The 20,705-nt window shown below is 39.7% G+C and overlaps 1 protein-coding gene across 4 annotated transcripts in view; it reads left to right on the top strand.

Moving 5' to 3' along the window:
* The window catches only part of garnl3 (GTPase activating Rap/RanGAP domain like 3), an 87,559-nt gene that overhangs the window by 43,847 nt on the left and 23,007 nt on the right, over positions 1–20,705 (top strand). For 3 of the 4 annotated variants that reach the window (XM_086301200.1, XM_086301197.1, XM_086301199.1), the window contains exons 3-16: positions 7,103–7,177; positions 8,946–9,045; positions 11,040–11,158; positions 13,070–13,134; positions 13,968–14,031; positions 14,196–14,222; positions 14,568–14,643; positions 16,157–16,255; positions 16,364–16,467; positions 19,190–19,298; positions 19,466–19,511; positions 19,598–19,704; positions 19,798–19,913; positions 20,346–20,468. In XM_086301200.1, the coding sequence (XP_086157326.1) occupies positions 7,103–7,177; positions 8,946–9,045; positions 11,040–11,158; positions 13,070–13,134; positions 13,968–14,031; positions 14,196–14,222; positions 14,568–14,643; positions 16,157–16,255; positions 16,364–16,467; positions 19,190–19,298; positions 19,466–19,511; positions 19,598–19,704; positions 19,798–19,913; positions 20,346–20,468 (1,230 nt within the window). The remainder of the gene's footprint in view (positions 1–7,102; positions 7,178–8,945; positions 9,046–11,039; positions 11,159–13,069; positions 13,135–13,967; positions 14,032–14,195; positions 14,223–14,567; positions 14,644–16,156; positions 16,256–16,363; positions 16,468–19,189; positions 19,299–19,465; positions 19,512–19,597; positions 19,705–19,797; positions 19,914–20,345; positions 20,469–20,705) is intronic. The other variant, XM_086301198.1, reaches the window with a different exon arrangement.

Here is a 20,705-nt window from a genome sequence, read left to right as displayed (position 1 = left end):
CTAAATGATTCAGAGAAGGCTTGGGAGAAAGCGCTGTGGTCACATGAAACCAAAATGAAGCTCTCAGGCATTAAATCAACCTACCGTGGTTGGAGGAGGAGAAATGCTGTGTACTGTGAAATCTTGGATCAGAACCTCCTTCCCTCAGCCAGACACTGAAGATGGGTCATGGATGGGTCTTCCAGTGTGACAGTGTCCAAAAACATACCACCAAGGCAACAAAGAAGCATATTAAGGTCATGGAGTTGCCTAGTCGGTCTCCAGACCTCAGTTCTGTAAGAAATCTGTGGAGGGAGCAGAAGCTTCAAGTTGCCAAGCTGCAGCCTCTGTAAAGACAAGTGGGTCCTCCTGAGATGTCTGCAAACCTGGTGACCAGCTACAAAAAACGTCTTATCGTTGTGCTCGCCAACAAGGGTTTCTCCGCCAAGTATTAAGTCATGTTTTACTTGGTCATCCAATACTTATTTACATATACAGTTATAATTTTATATACAGTTACTGACTTGCAAATCAATTTTGTTAACTCTTATGTAATGTGGTTTTTGTTTTTTGCATTTTGGATTGGTATTCGGCATCGATTAAAATTTAATTTCCATCAAAATTAAAGACTGTTCATTTCTTTGGAATTCAGCAGGGAATCAAATAATTACTTCCCCCACCGTATATAGGTTTGGTCCTGTGTCTCCAGTATTGTTCCCAGCAGTGTCGAGGTGTTTTATGAGTTGTTTGTTAAAGCGTAGAAGCATAACAGGCTCCCCCTTTTCCCCTGTTGCCCCTCATTTTGCCTCCTCCAGCCCACCGGGTATCGTTGGAATGCAGCTTTTTCTTCTTTGCCACTCTTCTGTTCCATGATTTAAAAGCAGTGGCTACACAATACATAGACACACACAGAAACACACAAAAACACACACACAGACTCCCCAGAGAGCTTAATCTCTCTTTTCTTCTGACATTTTTCTTTCTTTCACCCCATAACAACTGAAAGCCTATTCACACACTGCAGCACAAACACTTACCTAAAAACACAATTAATACTGAATGTCTCTCTCCTTTTTTCTTCACATCCAGCCACACACACAAACACATCCACCAGGGAGGTAGTGCATTGCTCTGTATGAACGCTACATTGGTTTCCCCTCCATTATCTTGCGATTGGACAGTTAATGTTGCAGGAGGCACGAAAAATAGAGGAAGATGGTGGCCTACAGCTTCGACATTTACTTTCCATTTTCAGCACTCGAATACAAAATACAGATGTTAACAGAGTCGCAATGCTCATTCATTCACCCATAAACATGGGCACGTACAGGTCCATACCCCGGCATGCGAAAATGTGCAGGGAATTTTGATGCCTTTTAATATGCATATAAAAAGAGAGAACATCTTATTTTCATCAGTTTATTCTATAACAAAATGAGTTATTGCAAAGAAGAGCTTCAGACCTGCAGTAAACATGCTTTGGTCTGTATTGATTTTAATATGCCATTATATACACTTACCTAAGGAAGTAAATGCAGCTATAGTGCTGTACTTGTGTGCACATTAGGGCGGAGTGAAATCACTGTCATATTAATAAGAAAAATGTTGCAAATATGTTGTTAGAATTCTTTTTTGAATCACCAATTTAATCAAATTCAACAAGCCTACAGTATAGTCTGCATAAATGCACATAACACTTACAGATCTCCCATTTCTTTTGCAATGAGTCTGACACTTAAGGTGTCTCAGTTCTTTGAGTTACAGCAAACAGACGGACTCATTTTCCACTCATGCAAGGTTAACTGTTTGCTTTCTGTGGTGGTTATCAGAATTTACTAGCATCTTTCATCATGACCTTGCAGTTGAGCTAAATTGGTTCAACTGCCAGCACCTTCAGACAGAGCCCTTAATAAAAGATCGTATAGCTTTTACTGGTTTGAGATTTATTTCACTTAAGGGTTAGGGTGACTGTGATTTTAAAATTGTGTTTTAGCAAGCGTTGTAAATAGCTAGCTAGATATTAGCCAGGGACGCTTGTTGTTTTCCGGTTGAGCTTAATCTGAAGATGCTTTTTGTAGACTTCACATATGGAGCCTACTCTCCATCACCTGAGTCATGATGCTGGTGCTTCCAAGCATGCAAAAGGAGTTGTTAAAAACTGCTTCGCAAAACATCCTAAATCCACACAGCAGATGTTTCCGTTCAGATATTAATCATAGTGTCATTTTCTCATTGCTTTCTTGTTACAGCTACCTCAGTTTAGAGTTTCCATATACATCTACACAGTTATAGATAGTACTGAATGCAGTATCATAACTGATCTCTGAACAGTGGAAGCTGAGGGAGGTACAACTCACAAAATTGTCTGTGGTTAGTCTCTTGACAATCCTCCATTAAGGATCACAGGTAAATCCTTGATGTGCTCACAAAAAGAGCCAAAATACTGCTTCCCTTGTTTCAGTTTGCAAGACTTCTGCTCTTGCTAGCAGCGCCCAGGAAAATGACCTACACAGCAGAGTGAAAGGCTTGTAGTCAAGCTAGGTTCCAGAGACAATAGTCAAGTATGGCCAAAAGATGGCATGACGTTACACGATGGATGCAAACTAGAGCTGGGCGATAGAACGATAACGATATGTATCGCGATATAACTTTTACTCGATAGAGAAATTAAGCTATCGCGATAGACCTCGCCGCTCTTGTCCTCAAAAAAAAAAAAAAAAAAAGGTCAGCCAATCCAAATTAAGTAGCGCAGAGCCGAACCAATCACAGCCGCAGCGTCACGTCGCGTGACTTGTTACGTACAGCACAAGTGCCAAGCCGCACGTGTGTTTGTTTGGGAAGCAGCCAGCGGGTAATGGAGCCAGCGCGTAATGGAGGAAATGAGTGTGCCGACTAGAAAAATCAACCGAGCGTGACCGAAGAGAAAACAGATGATGGTTCCAATGCCGGAGAGATTGTCAAACGGAAGAGCCATAGAAGTTCCGTAGTGTGAAGGTATTTCGGCTATTTCAAGTCTGACAAAAATAGAGTAGCGTGCACTGTAAATTGTGCCGAAAGCAAGTCTGGAAATACAATAAACTGGTGCATGCGTCACACTGCGCCACGTTATTGTTTCGGTGAAATGAATTTCTACAATACTGTTACTGTTAATTCTACTCTCTGCAGTGTTTAAATGCTTACATATACACACAGTTACTGTCCCTCCACACATACGACTCGGGTCTGCTTCTATGCCCCAGCTTTGTTTACTTTTTCCCACCGAGGCTTCTAGACTTCTGATTGGCCAACATTTCTGCACGGTTAGGAATCTAGCGCCACCTGCTGCTTTGGCATGTTCATAGCAGCGTTTTCCTTCATTTCTGCCTTTATGTGTGGACGGGATTATTTTTTAAAACGAAAATGGAAAATCTCCGTTTTCAAAAATACCCGTGTACGTGTGGACGTAGCCTCAGTCTCTGACTGGAAGCGCTAATTCGTCATTCGGCTTTTGTCAGACTAAAGTAACTGTTAAAACTGTTTGAAAAGCTAAGCTATACAACAAGGAGAGATTGAGAATTTCCTTTTAGTTCTCAGTTTATTTGATATTGACAAAAGTTAGTCAGTTTTGTCTGTTCTTCTGTAAAACAAACTAAGATTTGTTTTTAGAATTAATATTTTGTTTCTAAGTGGAATTGACAATTTACTCTGTTTTGTTTGTTCTGTTTTGAAACTTAAACGCTTTAGTGGCTGCCTTTTGTGTAGTTTGCAATATTTGCCTTTATTTATCTGAAAAAGTCTCATGTTCCTTAAGTACATCTACCCTGTTGAACTTATTATGGGAAATAAATATTTAAATAAAAACAAGCTGCTGATTATTTCACATTTTACTTGTGAGCAACGGCACATTTAAATCTTACAAATATAGTTATTTGGCTTATATCGTGATAGATATCGTTATCGCCTGAAATGAAAAAAACATATCGTGATATGAAAAAATCTCATATCGCCCAGCTCTAATGCAAACATGATGTCTGTTTTTAGCAAACACTGCTTGCCTCACTTATTCTGTTGGCATCCCCACTGTGTACACATACCATGTCAGAACAGCATTTTTAAAATTGTTTTGCATACCACTTGGATAAGCAATCACTGAAACCAAAGGATACAAGGGTCTCACTTACAGAAGCATTTATAAAGTTTATTATTAAATCAGCTCAGATTAAACTTAGATTAGTCAGTTATTTGAAGAAAGCCCAAAAAGATGAAGACATCCTTTATCACGAATGACTTTTGCAGCATACAATGCACAAAACACGTGAATTTACAGTTAATGTCACAAAGTAACAGATACAGAAGAGTAGCTTGTATGCTCGATAGGCAAAAACTCTGAGGATGGCATATAAATAAAACCCACAATTTCCTTACTAGCCTTGTTACAATGCGAATGCCTATTTTCAACCCAACCCAATGTAGAGCCAGTTGCAAAATTTAATTTAAGAGCTTTGCACCAAAACCCCAGCTACAGTACTCCATATCAGATTTAATTTAGTGTGAACAATAAAGTCAGAGTGACGGTTATTAATGATTTTATTTAGGATGCAAAGCTCTTGCCTTTTATCCTCACTTACCCACAGGAATGTTTTGAGTGGACTTGAACCCTCTGTCTCTCTCTCTCCATGATAAATGCTCTCTCATCACTCTTGTTCATCATTGCACTGGCCGTCATGATCTAATGAGCTGTTGAAGTGGGGCACACCACCCACTCTTCATACAGATCAGCATTGTGCCTTGTCCAGGTTTTGCACAGGCTTTGGCAGCCACTCAGAATATTGTGTTGGTTATTAGTTTATCATTGTTCATAACCCCTTACAGCATCACACTCTACTTTGAGCTTTATCTGAGGTAACGAGTGCACAGTCCTGCTTTATAGTCTTATTCTGCTTTTGACCATGATCTTGTTGTGTATAGGTGATTGTTACACTTGCTTTCCTCCTGCTTCATGCATTAGTTGTGAACTCTTTAACTTTGTAGGTCAGCGACACTGGATGCTGTTTATTCGTTTTCTGTATTTGCTCCTTACCTCTCAGGACCTAGCTTGTCATCGTCTTTTTGCTTGGCTTCTCCAAACCATTTCTAGCCATCTGGATGTATCACAACACATGCAGGAATACACATCCACGCCAGATCTGTCTTTTTTTTTTTTAATGTATTGGCAGATCAGAGACCTCTGACGAGGACAGTAAAATAAAGCACAGCAGTCAACAGGATCAAAGGGCAAAGGTCAAAGGAAGTGCAGTATGGGAGGAAAGAGTCTCTGATGTGTTGCCTGATAACAGAGCATCAGTTACCATGATGGAAATGGGGGTTTAAAAGAGGAATCAGGAGGTGAAGAGTAATAGACTGAAAGGAGTTTTACATGTGTCCACACGGACAAGAAGAAAGTAGTCAAAAAAACAGCAAAACTGACTATTTTTCTTTATATATCATTGATCTTATTGATATTCTTGATCTTTTATAAAGATAACTTCACAGCATTTGTTTATACACATTTATAAAAGATAATCATAGAAAGACACATACACACATTTGCAAACAAAAACAATTCTGCAAGCCAAGTGTAATGGGCTTATATTAACACCATATTACTTTAAGATATTGTGAAGGATTTTTCAGTGTGTATTTTGTGTAGTTTGATGTGTAGTAGCAATTGCTTAATGACTTAGTTTAATCGAGATTAGTGGAAATGTTCAATTTGACTGTTGTTTGACCTGCGCAGGCCATTCATCTTTCCTGCTAGACTCATGGACTCATTATAAATGCTTTAAAAGACTCAAATTACTGTCTACTGCTATAGTCGTCTGAAAAACCTACACATCTGTGCTGCGTTCAAGGGAGTTAGGAGGGCCTAAGCACTTGTATTAAAGCGAAAAATTTGGTGGCAGCATTCAGATGTGTGTTGTCACAGTGCAATAATCTTCCAAGGAGAAGACATCCCAGAAAATTCTCCCAAGATCAGCCTGTGCAATGCTCAGAGAAACTACAAAAAACCTGGAGAGCTACATCTCAGACTCAGTTAGCATGTTAAATGATAAAGTTCATGACAGTTCAGTTAGAAAAAGACTGAACTAGTATGTTCTGCTTAGAAAGGTTGCTAGAAAGAAGCCTCTTCTCTCTAAATCCAGCACAGCTCATGTTCACAATGGTACGTCTGAACGAACCACAACACTTCTGCATATCACCACAAACACCTCACACTAACTGCCAAGCACAGCGGTGGAGAGGTCATTATTTGGGTTGTTATACCTCCACCCAAATGAAATGTGATGTTGGGATCTTAAGCGTGCGGTGAATGGTTGCCTGAAAAACGTCAATAAACTGATGCAATGTTGTGTAGAAGAGTGGGACAAAATTCCTCCAAAGCGATGTGAGAAACTGTTAAATTATTGCTGCTAAAGGTGGTTCTACAAGTTACAGAATCATGGGCTGTTTACAGGAGTGCACACTATAACTACACCTCAGGTCTGAAATGCTTAAATTGAAATGGTGACGTGATGATGATTCTAGGTCATATTTGGAATCACTGACTTTGCACAAAAATCAGCTGCAACTCTTTGCAAGAGAGTGACTAAGCATCAAAATTTGCCCAAATATGGGACCGGTTTTGGAAGCTGTACACAGTTAGACAGGATAGCTGAGCTGCTCTCAGGCTTTGTCTTCTCTTGTTTCACTCAGTCTCCGCACTATTAACTTTCCCATTTCATCTCATGATGTCTCCTCTCTAGTGCTGCAGTAGTAAGAGGTGAGTCAGCATGAGACAGATAATTGTGGTGATAAGTAGAGGGTGCCTGAGGAAAATTAGGAGAAAAGTTTAAAAGTTAAAAACTGTTTCTAAAGTGAAGGGAGACTTGAGTGAATAAGGGTGAAGAGGGTTAGTTGGTAACATATTCATGGAAAGGGGTTGCTAATGCTGCTGTTGTCACATGGAGGTGATGTTTCACCACGGTTCCTCTTTTTTCTGTGAGTGCAGCGGGCTCTGGTGTATTTATAGTCGGTTTATTACTGTCTGCCACAAGTCACTGTTTATCAGGTGTCTAATTTTGACCATGTCTCCCTCTCACTATGTCTGTCTCTGTCTTCCTCTCAGCTGATATCCAGTGATGCAGATGGGGCCATTCAGAGGGCGGGACGCTTCAGGGTGGAGAATGGCTCCTCAGACGAGGTGCGCACTATATCACACACAAGCCTCTTGTCTCAGTCTGGCTCTCAAGGTTTTCTTGTGCTGATTTTTGGATCCGTAATTGTTTTGAGGGCCTGTTTTAACTCAAGCTGATTGAAGGTGACAGAAAATTTCATAAAATAATATTTTAAGCTCTTTTTCATTTGCCATTCTTTCACTAAATAGTATTAAAGCTAATTTAAGAGGTGGCTAGAGTAGAGTAATATAAAGACTGGAAGTATGGGAAAACTGATTTCCTGGTTCTGTCCAAAGTTACAAAAAATACCTTCCAGGTCCTCTAAAACTCCTAATTACGATGTTATATAAAGGTGGTATTGATTTTCTTATCTAATGCTCAGCAGAGAGGACAATAAGTATCCCTTTAACATGACTCATGTAGCTGCCGCTACGAATTGCTTCTTCATGTGGTTCCCAAATTTGGGTTTATGACTCATCCATTAGGTCAAAAAGATATATCTAAGGGGTCACAAGATGAATAACGGATGATTAAACAGGCCTGTTTCATAAATTCTGGCTTTTCTCCCATAGTTGGGTTTTTTTTCTTGTTAAATGCAGGCCAGTTTGCTTTCTGTAGCTGCTGAAATTGTTCACATCAAGCAATCTACACACTCCTGGTGGACACACCATTATTTTATAGTGATATGCACAGGGGTTAGTGCGGTGCCAGAGCACAGCAAACACTTTTTTTCTCCCCTGAGGAAGTAGAATTGCCACATTTATCATAAACCTTATTTTGTGCCAGAGAGCCCATGAAAACAAACTGACAAATTGGTCAGAGCTGTCATATTGATGTGATGATTGATTTGCAATGTCAGCTCGAGCACAGCAAGCAAACGTTCCAACTTTGAAGCTGCCGTTAGCTGCAGGCTACCTTCAGAGGGTACAGGGATTTCAAATTTTTTTTTATCTCGTCTGTCTAGTGGGGTTTTTTGTGGGGAAAAAAAGATGAAATTTAAACATTTTTTTTCGCTTGTGGCAGGTCTTTATTTACCTCACCTGCTTAAACTGATCATATACGTCATTCCTTTTTTTGACAACTATAGTCATATTTTAGTCCCTTTTGAGTTAGTGCTTTATCCTGTTTACACAGCCTCAACATTTCTTTTTATCTGTGTTTAATTAAATTCCTTTTATACTAAGCCATCCCATTTCTTATTAAGGCTTTAATTGTGAAACATTTGTTGTGGAAACATCAGGAAGATTTTTATGTGAAGAAATACATGCACATGTACATAAAATTATTTGTGGCTATGGCATTTGTCCTCTGTCAGCTGTATGTATGACAAGAGATAAGTTGAGTGAGCAGAACAAACGCTGACCAGTACTGCGAATACAGTAGCTCCTGCATTTGCTGATCTTTGTTTCCTTTTTAAGTCAATTTCCAAGAATGCAGCAACAATGCATCTCTATCATGGGGCCGCCCTATTATGATTCACTGCCTCGATTTTGTCCAACATTTTGGTATTATTTAGGATGTGATGCAATCCGCAAAGACAAAGGTTCTCTTAATCTCAAACCTTAGTCCTCCCACATTTTTAAATTGAGAGCCATGATACAAGTAATAAACAGTTACATTATAGCTTGCTTTTGCTGTATCTGATTTCCTGCCCTGTAATATAATCAGTACTGTTTTATTGTGTAACAGTTTTCCACAATGAAGACTGCTGTGACTCAAGCTGTGACTATCATTATAACATTGTGGCATATGTTTGTGTGTGTGTGTGCGTGTGTGCGTGTGTGTTTGAAACAGACTTTGGACTACACTCCAGGAACCTGGAGGAGAACCGATGTCCATCTGGAGAATCCAGAGTACCACACCAGATGGTTCTTTAAATACTTTTTGGGAAAAGGTCAGTGCTTCTCTGCTGTGCTCTGTATAAAAAAATACACTCACGCACAGAGCTAGCATGACATAGATCAAGAAATGCCTCCATATTTGGAAGCTTGTTATCAGCCTTGTCCTCATGCACCGCTTTTCATTCATCTAACCATATCCCCACTGAGAGTCTTAACTACACTCCAGCCCAATACGTCACCCAAGGAGAAAGCTCACTAAGGACATACAGTATCACTAGACAGACAACGCTGCACAAGATAGCACAATTAAAATTTTACCCTTAGCTTCTGAAATGAGACTGTGCAGCAACCTAGCAACTGTGAGAAGCTGTTAGGAATTATTTGTATTGGTCACCTGTCCTGCACCTTTTTCATAATTTCTCCACCCGCATTATTCCCACTCTGCATTACTTCCATAGTCTTAAAAGCTCATTGCTGAGGCTTCCCTGTAATGAGTTTAGTGAGGAAGATCAGCTGAGAGGTGAGGTAAAGAGCAGAGATATTTGTGAAGGAAAGTTAAGACAGGAAAACTATCAGCTATGGAATAACAGAATAAGAGGCATCTTTTTCCTCTTCTGGCCAGGGTCTAATCATACTATGGCACGGGCAGTTTAAAAATGAGCCACGTCGCAAGAAATTTGGCTCGACCTGTTTTGGACCGCAGCTGAGCCATCTGTGTCTCACAGCCCGGGCAGAGTCGACTGCATCGCACAAAACAACACATTATGAACTCGAGGCCAGCTACTTTAACACAAGCTTCCTGTTTGATGAAACACCCACAGTGGCACACATCTTACTGATAAGAATAAATCTTTCTGTGTCTGTTTCCCTGTTATACTCCATTAAATATGACAATAATTCTTGAGGCTGCTCAAAAAGAACGAGGCTCAGTAGTAAGCCAATAATTGGAACGCAGCTTCACGTTACTGCTTACCTTAAGCTTAAAAACATCACCGATTAGGAATAAACAGAGCTTATAACCAAATAGAATAAAAGAGACACACACACACACACAGGAAAAGAAAGCATTAGCTGAGGTGAGGACGAAGAAAGAGGCAGCAGAGAACCTGCATCTAATTGGGTTTGGATGGCTGTTTGGCATTGTTTGGATATGTTACCCTGTCAACCAAAGAGGCAGAGACTCTGCTGCGATCTGTGTAACTCTAGGTTTTGAATGAAAGAAGAGAATTTAATGAAAGAAAAGGCAGGAAGGAAGACAAAAAATGAAAAAACATCAACAACAAAAAGACTAAAAACACAGATAAAACAGCAGAGAGATGACTGGGCCCCTACTATGACAGAAAAATCTAAATTTTTAACTTAAACTAATCAAAACTTTAACACCAGGAGAACCAGCCTGGAGGTGGAATAACATGGGTCAGTTCAAGTAGATAGCTTACTCTGTCCATCTGTCAAAGTCTTCTTGGATTTTATGAATCAAAGTCCCAGCGTCCCACTGTGTATGGCTGAAAAGCAGAATCTTGGATTTCAACCAGAGGACTGAGTAGCCATAGAACTTTCCAAAGCAGTTGATCAGAGTGTGGACTGACAGAAAGTGAGTTGTCAGATTAGTTAATAAAGAAGAATGTTATCTGCATATAAACTGAATTTTTGATTATGTAAATTTGTTGCTATACCTATGATGTCATCAGTCTGTCTTATGGCTGAGACAAGAAGTTCAATGAAAAGTGCCAGAAGAGATGATGATTATCCTTATCTCGTACCTCTGTTTAAATTGAATGGGTTGGATATTTGTCCATTAGTGATTACAGATGCTGTTGGAGTGTTGTGTTGTATAGGATTAGCTGTTTATGTAAGGACCAAATCCAAAATGTTATAGGAGGCAGAAATTTCCAGCTCAATTTATCATTTTTTTCCTGCATCTAGAGTAAAAATTATGGCAGGGCTTTGATTTAATATCCATTTTACTATTGTATAAGTTAATCAGTTGAATAATCTTGATCTCTTAATCTTAATCATATCTGTAAATGATCTCTGTCCACCATAGTCCACCAAAATTATGTGGGCACGGATGCAGAGAAGAATCCCTTCTACCTATCGGTGGTCCTCTCGGACCAGAACAACCAACGTGTTCCCCAGTACCGAGCCATCCTCTGGAGAAAGACGGTGAGTTCACTGTCTATGCACCTAGCAGCAGTAATTTTAAATGCGTCACATCTCTTAGACCTTCAGGATGAGTGTTGGGGAGTAACAGAATACATGTACCACCGTTACGTATTAAAAATACAAAATATGAGTAACTGTAGTCCGTTACAGTTACCGTTTAAAAAGGTGGTATTCAGAATACAGTTACTTTGTTGAAGTAACTGGATTACACGGCGGTCTTTTCCTGTTTCATATGTCATGCTGTCCCCTCTCTATTTTTGGTAATTCCACGCCGGTGGAAACAAAACACGCATTAAGAGGCCTGTGTCTCAATCTCTCGACCCATGTCACCCCTACTTGCGGCCCAAATAATGACGTGACGAAATATTTTCAAAAATTATTGTTCAAAAACTTATTTAATATGAATGCAATAGGCAGAGTGTTATTGGCATAGCCCTAAAGAATGTAGCCTCATGGACAGTGTAGCCCAGCAAGCTATTAAGACTCGACTGTACACCGTGTTCGTGTTTTCCTCCGAAACAATAAGTTCCGTTGCAGCAGCCTTTCAACGCCTCTCTCTGTCTCTCGCTGGCAAAGTTGACGCAGGCAACAAAGTAAAGCTAGTTTTCGGCTACGAGCCCGACACAGAACTGACGTATTAGCCAGAGGTCCCTTTTGGAGCTGTGGGCCTGTTTTATATACACGCGGAATAGTTTTCTATACGAGATCGATCCAAAAAGTGCAGCCTTACCTAATGTCCACCTACTGTTACTCATTTTATATTAAGATTTAAAAATCTGGTTGGTATTAGTATGGCGAATAACCTTCAGTAATAGTAATAAATCACACAGCAATAGTACATTCATGTAGTTGTAAAAAGCTTGATAATATATTAAGTAATCCAAAGTATTCAGAATACGTTACTCTGATTGAGTAACGTAACGGAATACGTTACAAAATACATTTTGGGGCATGTATTCTGTAATCTGTAGTGGAATACATTTTAAAAGTAACCTTCCCAACACTGTTCAGGATATATGCAATACTTTTTTTTCTGAGTAAAATGATATATAAGGTTTTATATTTTTGCAGGTATCATTAATTGAAAGCATTTTCAGCAAACTGTATCATATGACATGACTGCATTTCATTGTATTGTAAGCAGTTTCTCACTGTTGGACCGATAAATGCTGAGATACTTTTCAATAGTTTCATCAAATAGCTGCAGCCCAATGACATGATCAACAAAAAAGTCGTGGAGTCTAAATTCCCATAAAATATAAAGTCTCCAACTAAAAGTGCAGGTATTAAAAGTTTTAGCACACTGGTGCAAAGATTAATCCTGAACACAGACATTTTCTGCTTAATTAAACAGTTGTGGGAGGTGTGTTTTTTGTTCCTCAGATCTAAACACGGAAAAGCACAAAATGTGCAAAGTCCCTTAAAAATAGTCTTTAAGGCACTATGCTACTCCACTTTTGAGTCACCGTTTGTGTAGGTGTGTGTGTGTGTGTGTGTGTGTGTTAGAGAGAGATGCATGATTATTATGGTGTGCATCTAGTTCTGTGATTCAGTTTCATGACCAAGATAGCTTGGATCTAATTTTGCCCTCCAGCCTCGTCTGGAACCTGATTAGGGTGATGCACCTCCGCTGCCTGATCACATTGATTTATCTTGTTTCTGTCAGACTCTAACTGGTACAGGATGTTGTTGTTGAACAGAACAACTTTGTCTTCTCTTGAATTGCTTCTGTTTAATCTTTTAAGTCCTCTGTAATTATTCTGCGAGTAGTTGAAAAATCTCTTTTGTGGTCTGAATTTCTAAATACACACACCAAAAAATGTACTAATTATTTCCAAAATGAACAGATGTATAAAACCCACTATGTTATAATATGATAATCACTGATCTGTGTCACTCTTGTTCACACAGGGGACTCTGAAGATTTCCCTTCCCTACAGCCCAACAAAAACACTATCAGTCAAGTCCATACTAAGGTGAGACGTGCAGCTCAGACCTTGTAGTCACTACTCTTTATGCCCTCTTTCCAATGCATGAATGAGATTTTATATTGTTGTTTTCTCATTCTACAGTTCAGATGTAATTATTTGCATTGCACAATCTAACTGAACTTAGAACAAAAGAAACATTCAAATCAAATCAAATCACAGCAATACAAGGTAAAGATCTACAGCAGTAGAGAAATAACCCCAACAGATGACCCCCTATGTGCAAGCACTCGGTGACAGTGGGAAGGAAAAACTCCCTTTTAACAGAAACCTGCAGCAGATGGTTGAGGGGGAGGAAGACAGGGAAAATACACACTGTGGAAGAGAGCCGGAGTTTGACGTGAACTAATGATTAAATGTAAAGCAGTCTATAAACAGACAGAGAGTAAAAAAATGTGAGAGAAGAAAAAACAATCAGTGCATAATGGGAAGCTCCAAGCAGCCTAGGCCTAGTGCCGCATAACTAAGTTAAAGTTTTAAGCCTAATCTTAAAAGTAAAGGGGCTGTCCGTGTCCTCTAGCCAAAGTGGGAGCTGGTTCCACAGAAGAGAGACCTGAACGCTGCATCAGTGACTGGTAACAAGATATTAAAATATGTAGAAAACAGAAGGTTTGAGATTTTAAATTACTCAAGGCTAAGTTGCTGCACAAACTCTAAATGAATACAAATGGTTCAAGCTAGATGGGAAATCCCCTGTATCAGGTTTTAATGAGTGTTAACCTTTGGGCTGTTTGTCTTTCGTCAACACTAAACACTTGGGGTTTTTATCTCTGTTTCTTCCACTCCTCCTTTTTCTGCCGCTCCTGCTTCTGCCTGTACAGTGCAATGAACATGGACAGGTTTGAGAAAGGCCCCAGGGAAATCCTCAACCCAGAGATTCAGAAGGTGAGAATGACACCAGCACAACGGCAGGCTCTTAATGAAATATAGCACCGACCCATTTCATGCCAACCCGGATCAGCAACATCTAAACTTCATAATGTCCTTAGGCTGTGTCATCTCTAGCTGTAGTGCTGGTCAGTGACAGTTGTTGTGTCCTCTTTCCCCAGGACCTGTTGGTGTTGGAGGAACAGGAGGTATGAATATGATATGTTTTTCATGGGATAAGTTAGCATGTCTGCAGTAATCCTGGAATTTTCTGTCATTAATGCAGTTTGATTTTCTTTTTTCTAGTGTTCTGCATGTTTGAGTCTATATGCTTTTATATGCTGAAATGGTTGCATGTGTACAACTACAATTGTTCTTTCAAGTGTTATGCAGATTAATATTTTTCTTTCTTGGTCATCAGTATTTAGCCTTTCTTGTTACCTTTTGTGGATCTTTTGTTTAATCTATTACATGTTATTTTACATTTCTTTAAAAAAAAAACGTAGAATTTATTTTGAATTGTTAATCTCTAATCTAACTCAATTTTCTTTTAGGGTTCTGTCAATTTTAAGTTTGGTGTGCTGTATGCCAAAGATGGACAGCTCACAGATGACGAGATGTTTAGTAATGGTAAATTCTGCTATGCTCATTTATTATTTAGTGTTCGAATTAAAGACTGTATATTAAAAAGGACAGTCACTGTGACATCAACCATTTATGAGTGTATTATCATGTTGAAGCTTAATATGAACAATTAGGTTGCTGCCATCTTTGGGCATCATCATTTTTGGTCACTAGCGCTAGCTTGTTTAGCCCTTAAACGCCGATGGGAGTGCCCTTAATTCCATTTGCGTAACTATTTTTAAATCCCGGTAGACCCACAATCAAATAAGATGAGGCATTTTGACATGAAAACAGAGGAGTTTACTTACATATCATGCATTCAACTTGTCCCTGGCCGCAGTCTCCTTCTACTAATGGGTTTGCAAAATAGCGTCAGAAGAAATCCAGACACACGCTTTGCGGATCTGATCAACTTTCCATTGCACTTCCTATGCTGGAATAAACATCATCACATTATCAGCATGAACTAACACGTCTGCGATTTACTGCGAAAACCAGAAATTATGTCATTTTTGCAGGAATTTTTCTTTTTTTTTTTTCAGGGCCATTTTAAGATCCGCTAGTGATAATGAAAGTTATGTTTGACTTTGTGCCTTTTTTACACTTAGAACTTTGATTTCACTGTTGGAAATAGTTTTACAGAAGAGGATTAGGGCTACCGAAAGAAAAAAAAAGTGGGCAAGTATTTTTTTGACATTAAAGTCAGACTTCTGAGAAAAAAATAATTCTGATGAAAAAGTTAGAATTCTGACTTTTTCATCAGAATTATTTTTTCTCAGAATTCTGGAAAAGAAGAAAAAGAAAGACTTGCCCACTTTTTTTCCAGTGGTCCTAATCTTCTTCCGTATAGTTTATTTTGATGCACATGCAGGGTTTCTTTGCACATTAATATCTATTTTTGTTTTTGTTGCAGTTTATAAAAAATGTAAAACTGAAATTATGAAGTCCGAATGAATTTCCTGTGGTTGAAAACTATTTCATTCAACTTTCTTTGCATTTAAAATTTCGAGGGCTACACCTTTGATATTTCTGTAACTAGAAAAATGCGTAAGCAAAACAAAACCGATTTTCAATTTTTTTGTAGTTTATTAGAGTTTTTAGTAATTTATGTAGTTACTATGGACTTGATACATACATATTATTCAAATTTGGGATATAACGGTTGTATTGATCATAGCAACTTGCATGCATAGCAATGCTCTTAAAAAAGGCACTACAGCATGTAAAAATATAGAAAACATAAAGTAAGCTCTGATGGCCTTGTTAAAGGATAGGCTTAAAACAGTTAGCAAGATGACAAGACTTTCTATAACCTCATTAATGTTACTAACCAAGCTAGCTTTTTCACCTTGTTTACAGTTTTCATGTTAAGCTAAGCTAAACTAAGCTTAGCATATAAACTTAAGAGTGGCGTAGATCTGGTCACCAAAAGTGTACTTTTTCCAAAATGTCAAATTAAAATAAAAAACACTACATACCACAATAGACGATATCTGCTTAGTGACTTGTGTTGTTGCAGAGACGGGAAGTGAGAACTTCGACAAGTTTCTCAGTCTGCTGGGTGATACCATTACACTGCAGGGATGGGCAGGTTACCGAGGAGGGTTAGACACCAAGAGTAAGAATGTGCACCGTTTGATCACATAACAAAACATCACATTCAAAAGGAGGCCATCCATTAAGGTTTTTTTTTCTCTGTGTTATGTTATACTGTTTTTGTCTGCAGATGACACTACAGGAATTAAGTCCATCTACACAGTGTATCAAGGTCATGAGCTCATGTTCCACGTCTCCACGATGTTACCCTACTCTAAAGAGAACAAACAGCAGGTGCGTTACAAGTGTGGTTGTACACATTTGGTCTCTGTTTTTTTGTAACACTTTTAGTGTTTTCTCGATTTCATATACTTTTACATCGTTATTTTTTTTACAGTCAGCCACTATGTCTCTCCGGATCATTGGTCTAGATCAGGGGGTGGGCAATTCCAGGCCTCGAGGGCCGGTGTCCTGCAGGTTTTAGATATCACCCTGGGTCAACACACCTGAATCACATGATTACTTCATTACCAGGCCTCTGGAGAACTTCAGGACATGTTAAGGAGCTAATTTAGCCATTTAAATCAGCTGTGTTGGTTTAAGGACACATCTAAAACCTGCAGGGACACCGGCCCTCGAGGCCTGGAGTTGCCCACCCCCTGGTCTAGATGAAATATTGTAGTATGGATACATGAGATAAGCATTTGTACAAACATTCATGATGTTCAGAAGAATCATTCTAATAGTTTTGGTAAAACCTTGAAATTGTGGTTTTCCGTGAAATATCTTTTTTAGATTTTTAGCCAACATCAGCTGATGGCTCCTGATACCCTGCCCCATTCTGCGCTGGGGTCTTAATGATCTCTTTCCCCACCTCTGACTTTATATGTGTTAGACCACCAGTCATAAAACCAACAAAACACAAATATTTTAAAAATCTGTCAAAAACACCTTTATTTATTAGACAGTTAACAAACTGAATCCATGCACCATTTCAGCCAGCCCACTGGCTTTCTCTCAGAAGTTGGAAGTTAGTTAAGCTTTAAATTCAACCACAATAGCTCATGTTTCCATTCAGGAATGCAAGTAACTGACTGTAATTTGGCATCTTAATCAAAAAACAATAATTTCCTATACTATTTTACCTGTTTTTTATGTAAAACGGTACATTTCAAAATTCATCAATAACAACAATAATTATAGTTTAGCATTAAAAATATAATTTTGATTACAGAGCTTACTCAAACTGATGCATTAACCATTACACAAACAAATAAAAGAAAAGAAAAATGGTAATGACCAGTTCAATCACTTAAGGCAGCTGTGACATAAACCTGACATTGCACTCTGAAGGCTGGGAAGCCATACACAGCTACTGTCTGTAGCACGTCTCATTAAATACTGCAATCATACAAAAGTGACAAAAATACCAGGAGACTGACAACACTGTTGTACAGTACTCCTTTCAATGTCTATTTCTGTATCTTTATGTATACAGTTGTTATGTATGCATAAGGGAGTGCTGTGGCATGAATGCAGTAGAATCCTGTTAGTATAGGAGGAGAAGAATAAAAAGAAATGGGCATCGTTGCCTCCTTCTGTAATCCCAGGTTGTTTTAGGTATGACTTCAAAGGGCTGCTGCTTAGCAAATCTGACACATCTTGAGATATTCACTCTGGCAGTAATAAGGAATAGTCTGTGCCTGTAGTGCATGTGGGTGCATGACTGAGAAGAGCTCCAGTCACACTCTATATCACACCTTAGTGTTGGTGTAATGTAAAGTCAGATTGTTTTAACTGGTGAAGGTGTTGTGTTAATCATATACAGCAATACTTCTGTATTGTTTGATATGAAAGAAATATATTTTTACTGGTAATGGGACCACGAGAGTTTCAGACTAGACTTTGGGCATTTTTACATGATTGTATAGGTTTAAAATCTGACATTTTGGCTTAGTTTTAGTCCTGGAAGAAAAGAAACTCAGTAAATTTTAATAGATGATCAGTGAATTAAGGACAAACACACTGCATGACACAAAGTGCATGCATTTGTGTGGTCTCAAAAACACTGGTTGTCACGGTGTGGCATGGCACACCGTGGAAGGAGTGGGGAAGGAGGACCCAGGCGCGGTGCTCTATGTATAGACAGTGTTTATTTACAAAGTGAAACAACGTAACAATAAATCCCCGTGTTCTCCCAGACTCCAGTGTCGTGTCTCCCCGTGAATAGTCCGTGTTTCTGTGCTCTCTCCGCTCCCGTGTCAGCACCCCCCGGTGCTCGCTGCTCTCGTGTCTTCCACGCTGCTCCTGCGGGAAACATAAGACGCAGCCGTCAGGACACATACAACTGCGGGCATGCACACACACTAACTCAATAACAGGACGACTAACGTGGAGTCTCATGCAATGATCCCGCGTCGGTGGGAGCTCCAAGACTCTCCTAAGTAGCTCCCCCGACGAGCCCTGATCAGCGGCAGGTGTGTGGCTTCGGGTGTGGCCAGTCCTTCCACAGGGCCACACCCCTCAGGCCTGCAGGTGGCTGAGCTCCATCCTCCAAGCATACCCGCAGACGTACACACACACACACACACACACACACACATCTACAAGCATGGAGAAGAGCAGCAGCAACACCAAAATACATATAATAATAATAATAATAATAATAATAATAATAATAATAATAATAATAATAATAATAAAAAATAACTGCTCAGGGATCCTGGGTCGCCCAGTCCCAAGACCCTGACACTGGTAAAGTATTTGGGTTGCTGATTTGGCCTAGCAAATCATAGGAATAATGTTTCTATAGCTCCAGAACCTGCCCAATAACTACCATGTTTCAAAGTCAAAGAATTCATTGGTCATCATCTGTACATGCAGTTCTGTATTGCCATTTATTAAAATAACAATTATTGGTAGATAATTCCTGTGACACATAAATTGCAGGGTGCCGAGGTTAATTTGCCGTGTTTTTCCTTATCTCGGTGTCTCTCTTGTTCATCTATTCTGTCAGGTGGAGAGAAAGAGGCACATTGGAAATGACATTGTTACCATAGTATTCCAGGAAGGCGATGATGCCTCGTCATCCTTCAAGCCGTCTATGATCCGATCACACTTCACCCGTATCCTTCACATGGACAGCGACTGTCACAGAGATTAAGTGGTAGCCAACAACATGAGCCATGTTTACACCAGCTTGAGATAATGAAGTCACATCCACATCAGAGCAGTGGAACTGTATGTGTTTGACTGTATGTGGTTTAATTGTTTCCTTTACTTTCACATCTAGATATTTTTGCATTAGTTAGGTACAATAGCCAGAATGACAGTTACAGGTGAGTGTGTTTGGTTTACAGAAGAGTCGATGAAGTTACTTGATCTGCGGCTCTTTACGATCTCATGTGTGTGCTCTCTGCCGCAGGTTAAAGATCTTCTCAGAGGAAAGCGTTCCACTGTTTGGACCCCCTCTCCCATCCCCGCCTGTATTTACCGATCACCAAGAATTCAGGGACTTTTTATTAGTCAAATGTATGAAAGTGTTCAAAAAAAGTTCATCAGATATGCTGACATCTTTGCGTCCCCTCTGTCTCCCTTACACTGATCTTCCCTCATTTCCTTCAGTAATCAATGGAGAGAAAGCCACACTGGAGACACCGACGTTTGCCCAGAAGCGTCAGCGGACCCTCGACATGCTGATCCGCTCGCTCTATCAAGACCTCATGCCTGACCTGCACAAGGTACAGCAGCGTTTCCGTCCACGACTCTGCTGCAGAGACCTGTTGTTGTACTTTTTTTTGCCATCAATCCACTCTTCTCCTCCTGACTCCTCCTTGTCACTTCAGTCACTTGCAGCGACTGGAGTCGCTGCTGATTTGTCCTCTGCTGTATTCCACTGCAGCCTCCGCATACTGCACCACACTCCACTGGATTCTGCTGCAATGCTGACTTTCTCAGCAGGGCTCTCTCTCCTCACATCACTTTAGTTCTTATATCTGTTGTTTTTTCCCCTCCTTTCACTGTTGCTCCTAATACAGCTTAGTTCAAGCAGTGCACTGTTCACTCTTGCTGTTCTCACTTCACTTCTAAGACCCTTGTTGCTTTTCTTTTTCTCTCTCCGTGTGGCTGCGTGTGTGCGCGCATGTGTCACATTTTGTGCGTTCCATGTTTAGGTTCCCTTTTCTCCCCAGAACATGTTAAACAGACGGTCCTTCAGCGATGTGTTGCCCGAGTCTCCAAAGTCGGCACGTAAGAAGGAGGAGGCACGCCAGGCTGAGTTTGTCAGAATAGGGCAGGTAACTAAGTACTGAGCACACAAAGACATGTAAAATAGCCTCATGTGTTCTGTGAGAAACTCCAAAGAGCAATTCTGTGCAAGTCTTAAGCCACCTCTCATTTTCATTCATTTTGCTATGGGAGAAAGGTGCAACAGTTTATTGAAATATGTGCAAACATATATGGAAATACAGCATATATAAGGTAAAAACATAGTTTGTACAAATTTAATGAGCTTGAAAGTCAATATTTGGTAT

Source organism: Aulonocara sp. 'chitande type north' Nkhata Bay, linkage group LG7 (genome assembly GCF_057382095.1).
Source record: "Aulonocara sp. 'chitande type north' Nkhata Bay isolate Kocher_YH1m ecotype deep benthic linkage group LG7, A_spYH_male_GT1.1, whole genome shotgun sequence".
NCBI classification, from domain to species: Eukaryota; Metazoa; Chordata; class Actinopteri; order Cichliformes; family Cichlidae; genus Aulonocara; species Aulonocara sp. 'chitande type north' Nkhata Bay.
The sequence above is the reverse complement of the archived record's forward strand: the minus strand, read 5'-3'. Positions and strand labels throughout refer to the sequence as shown.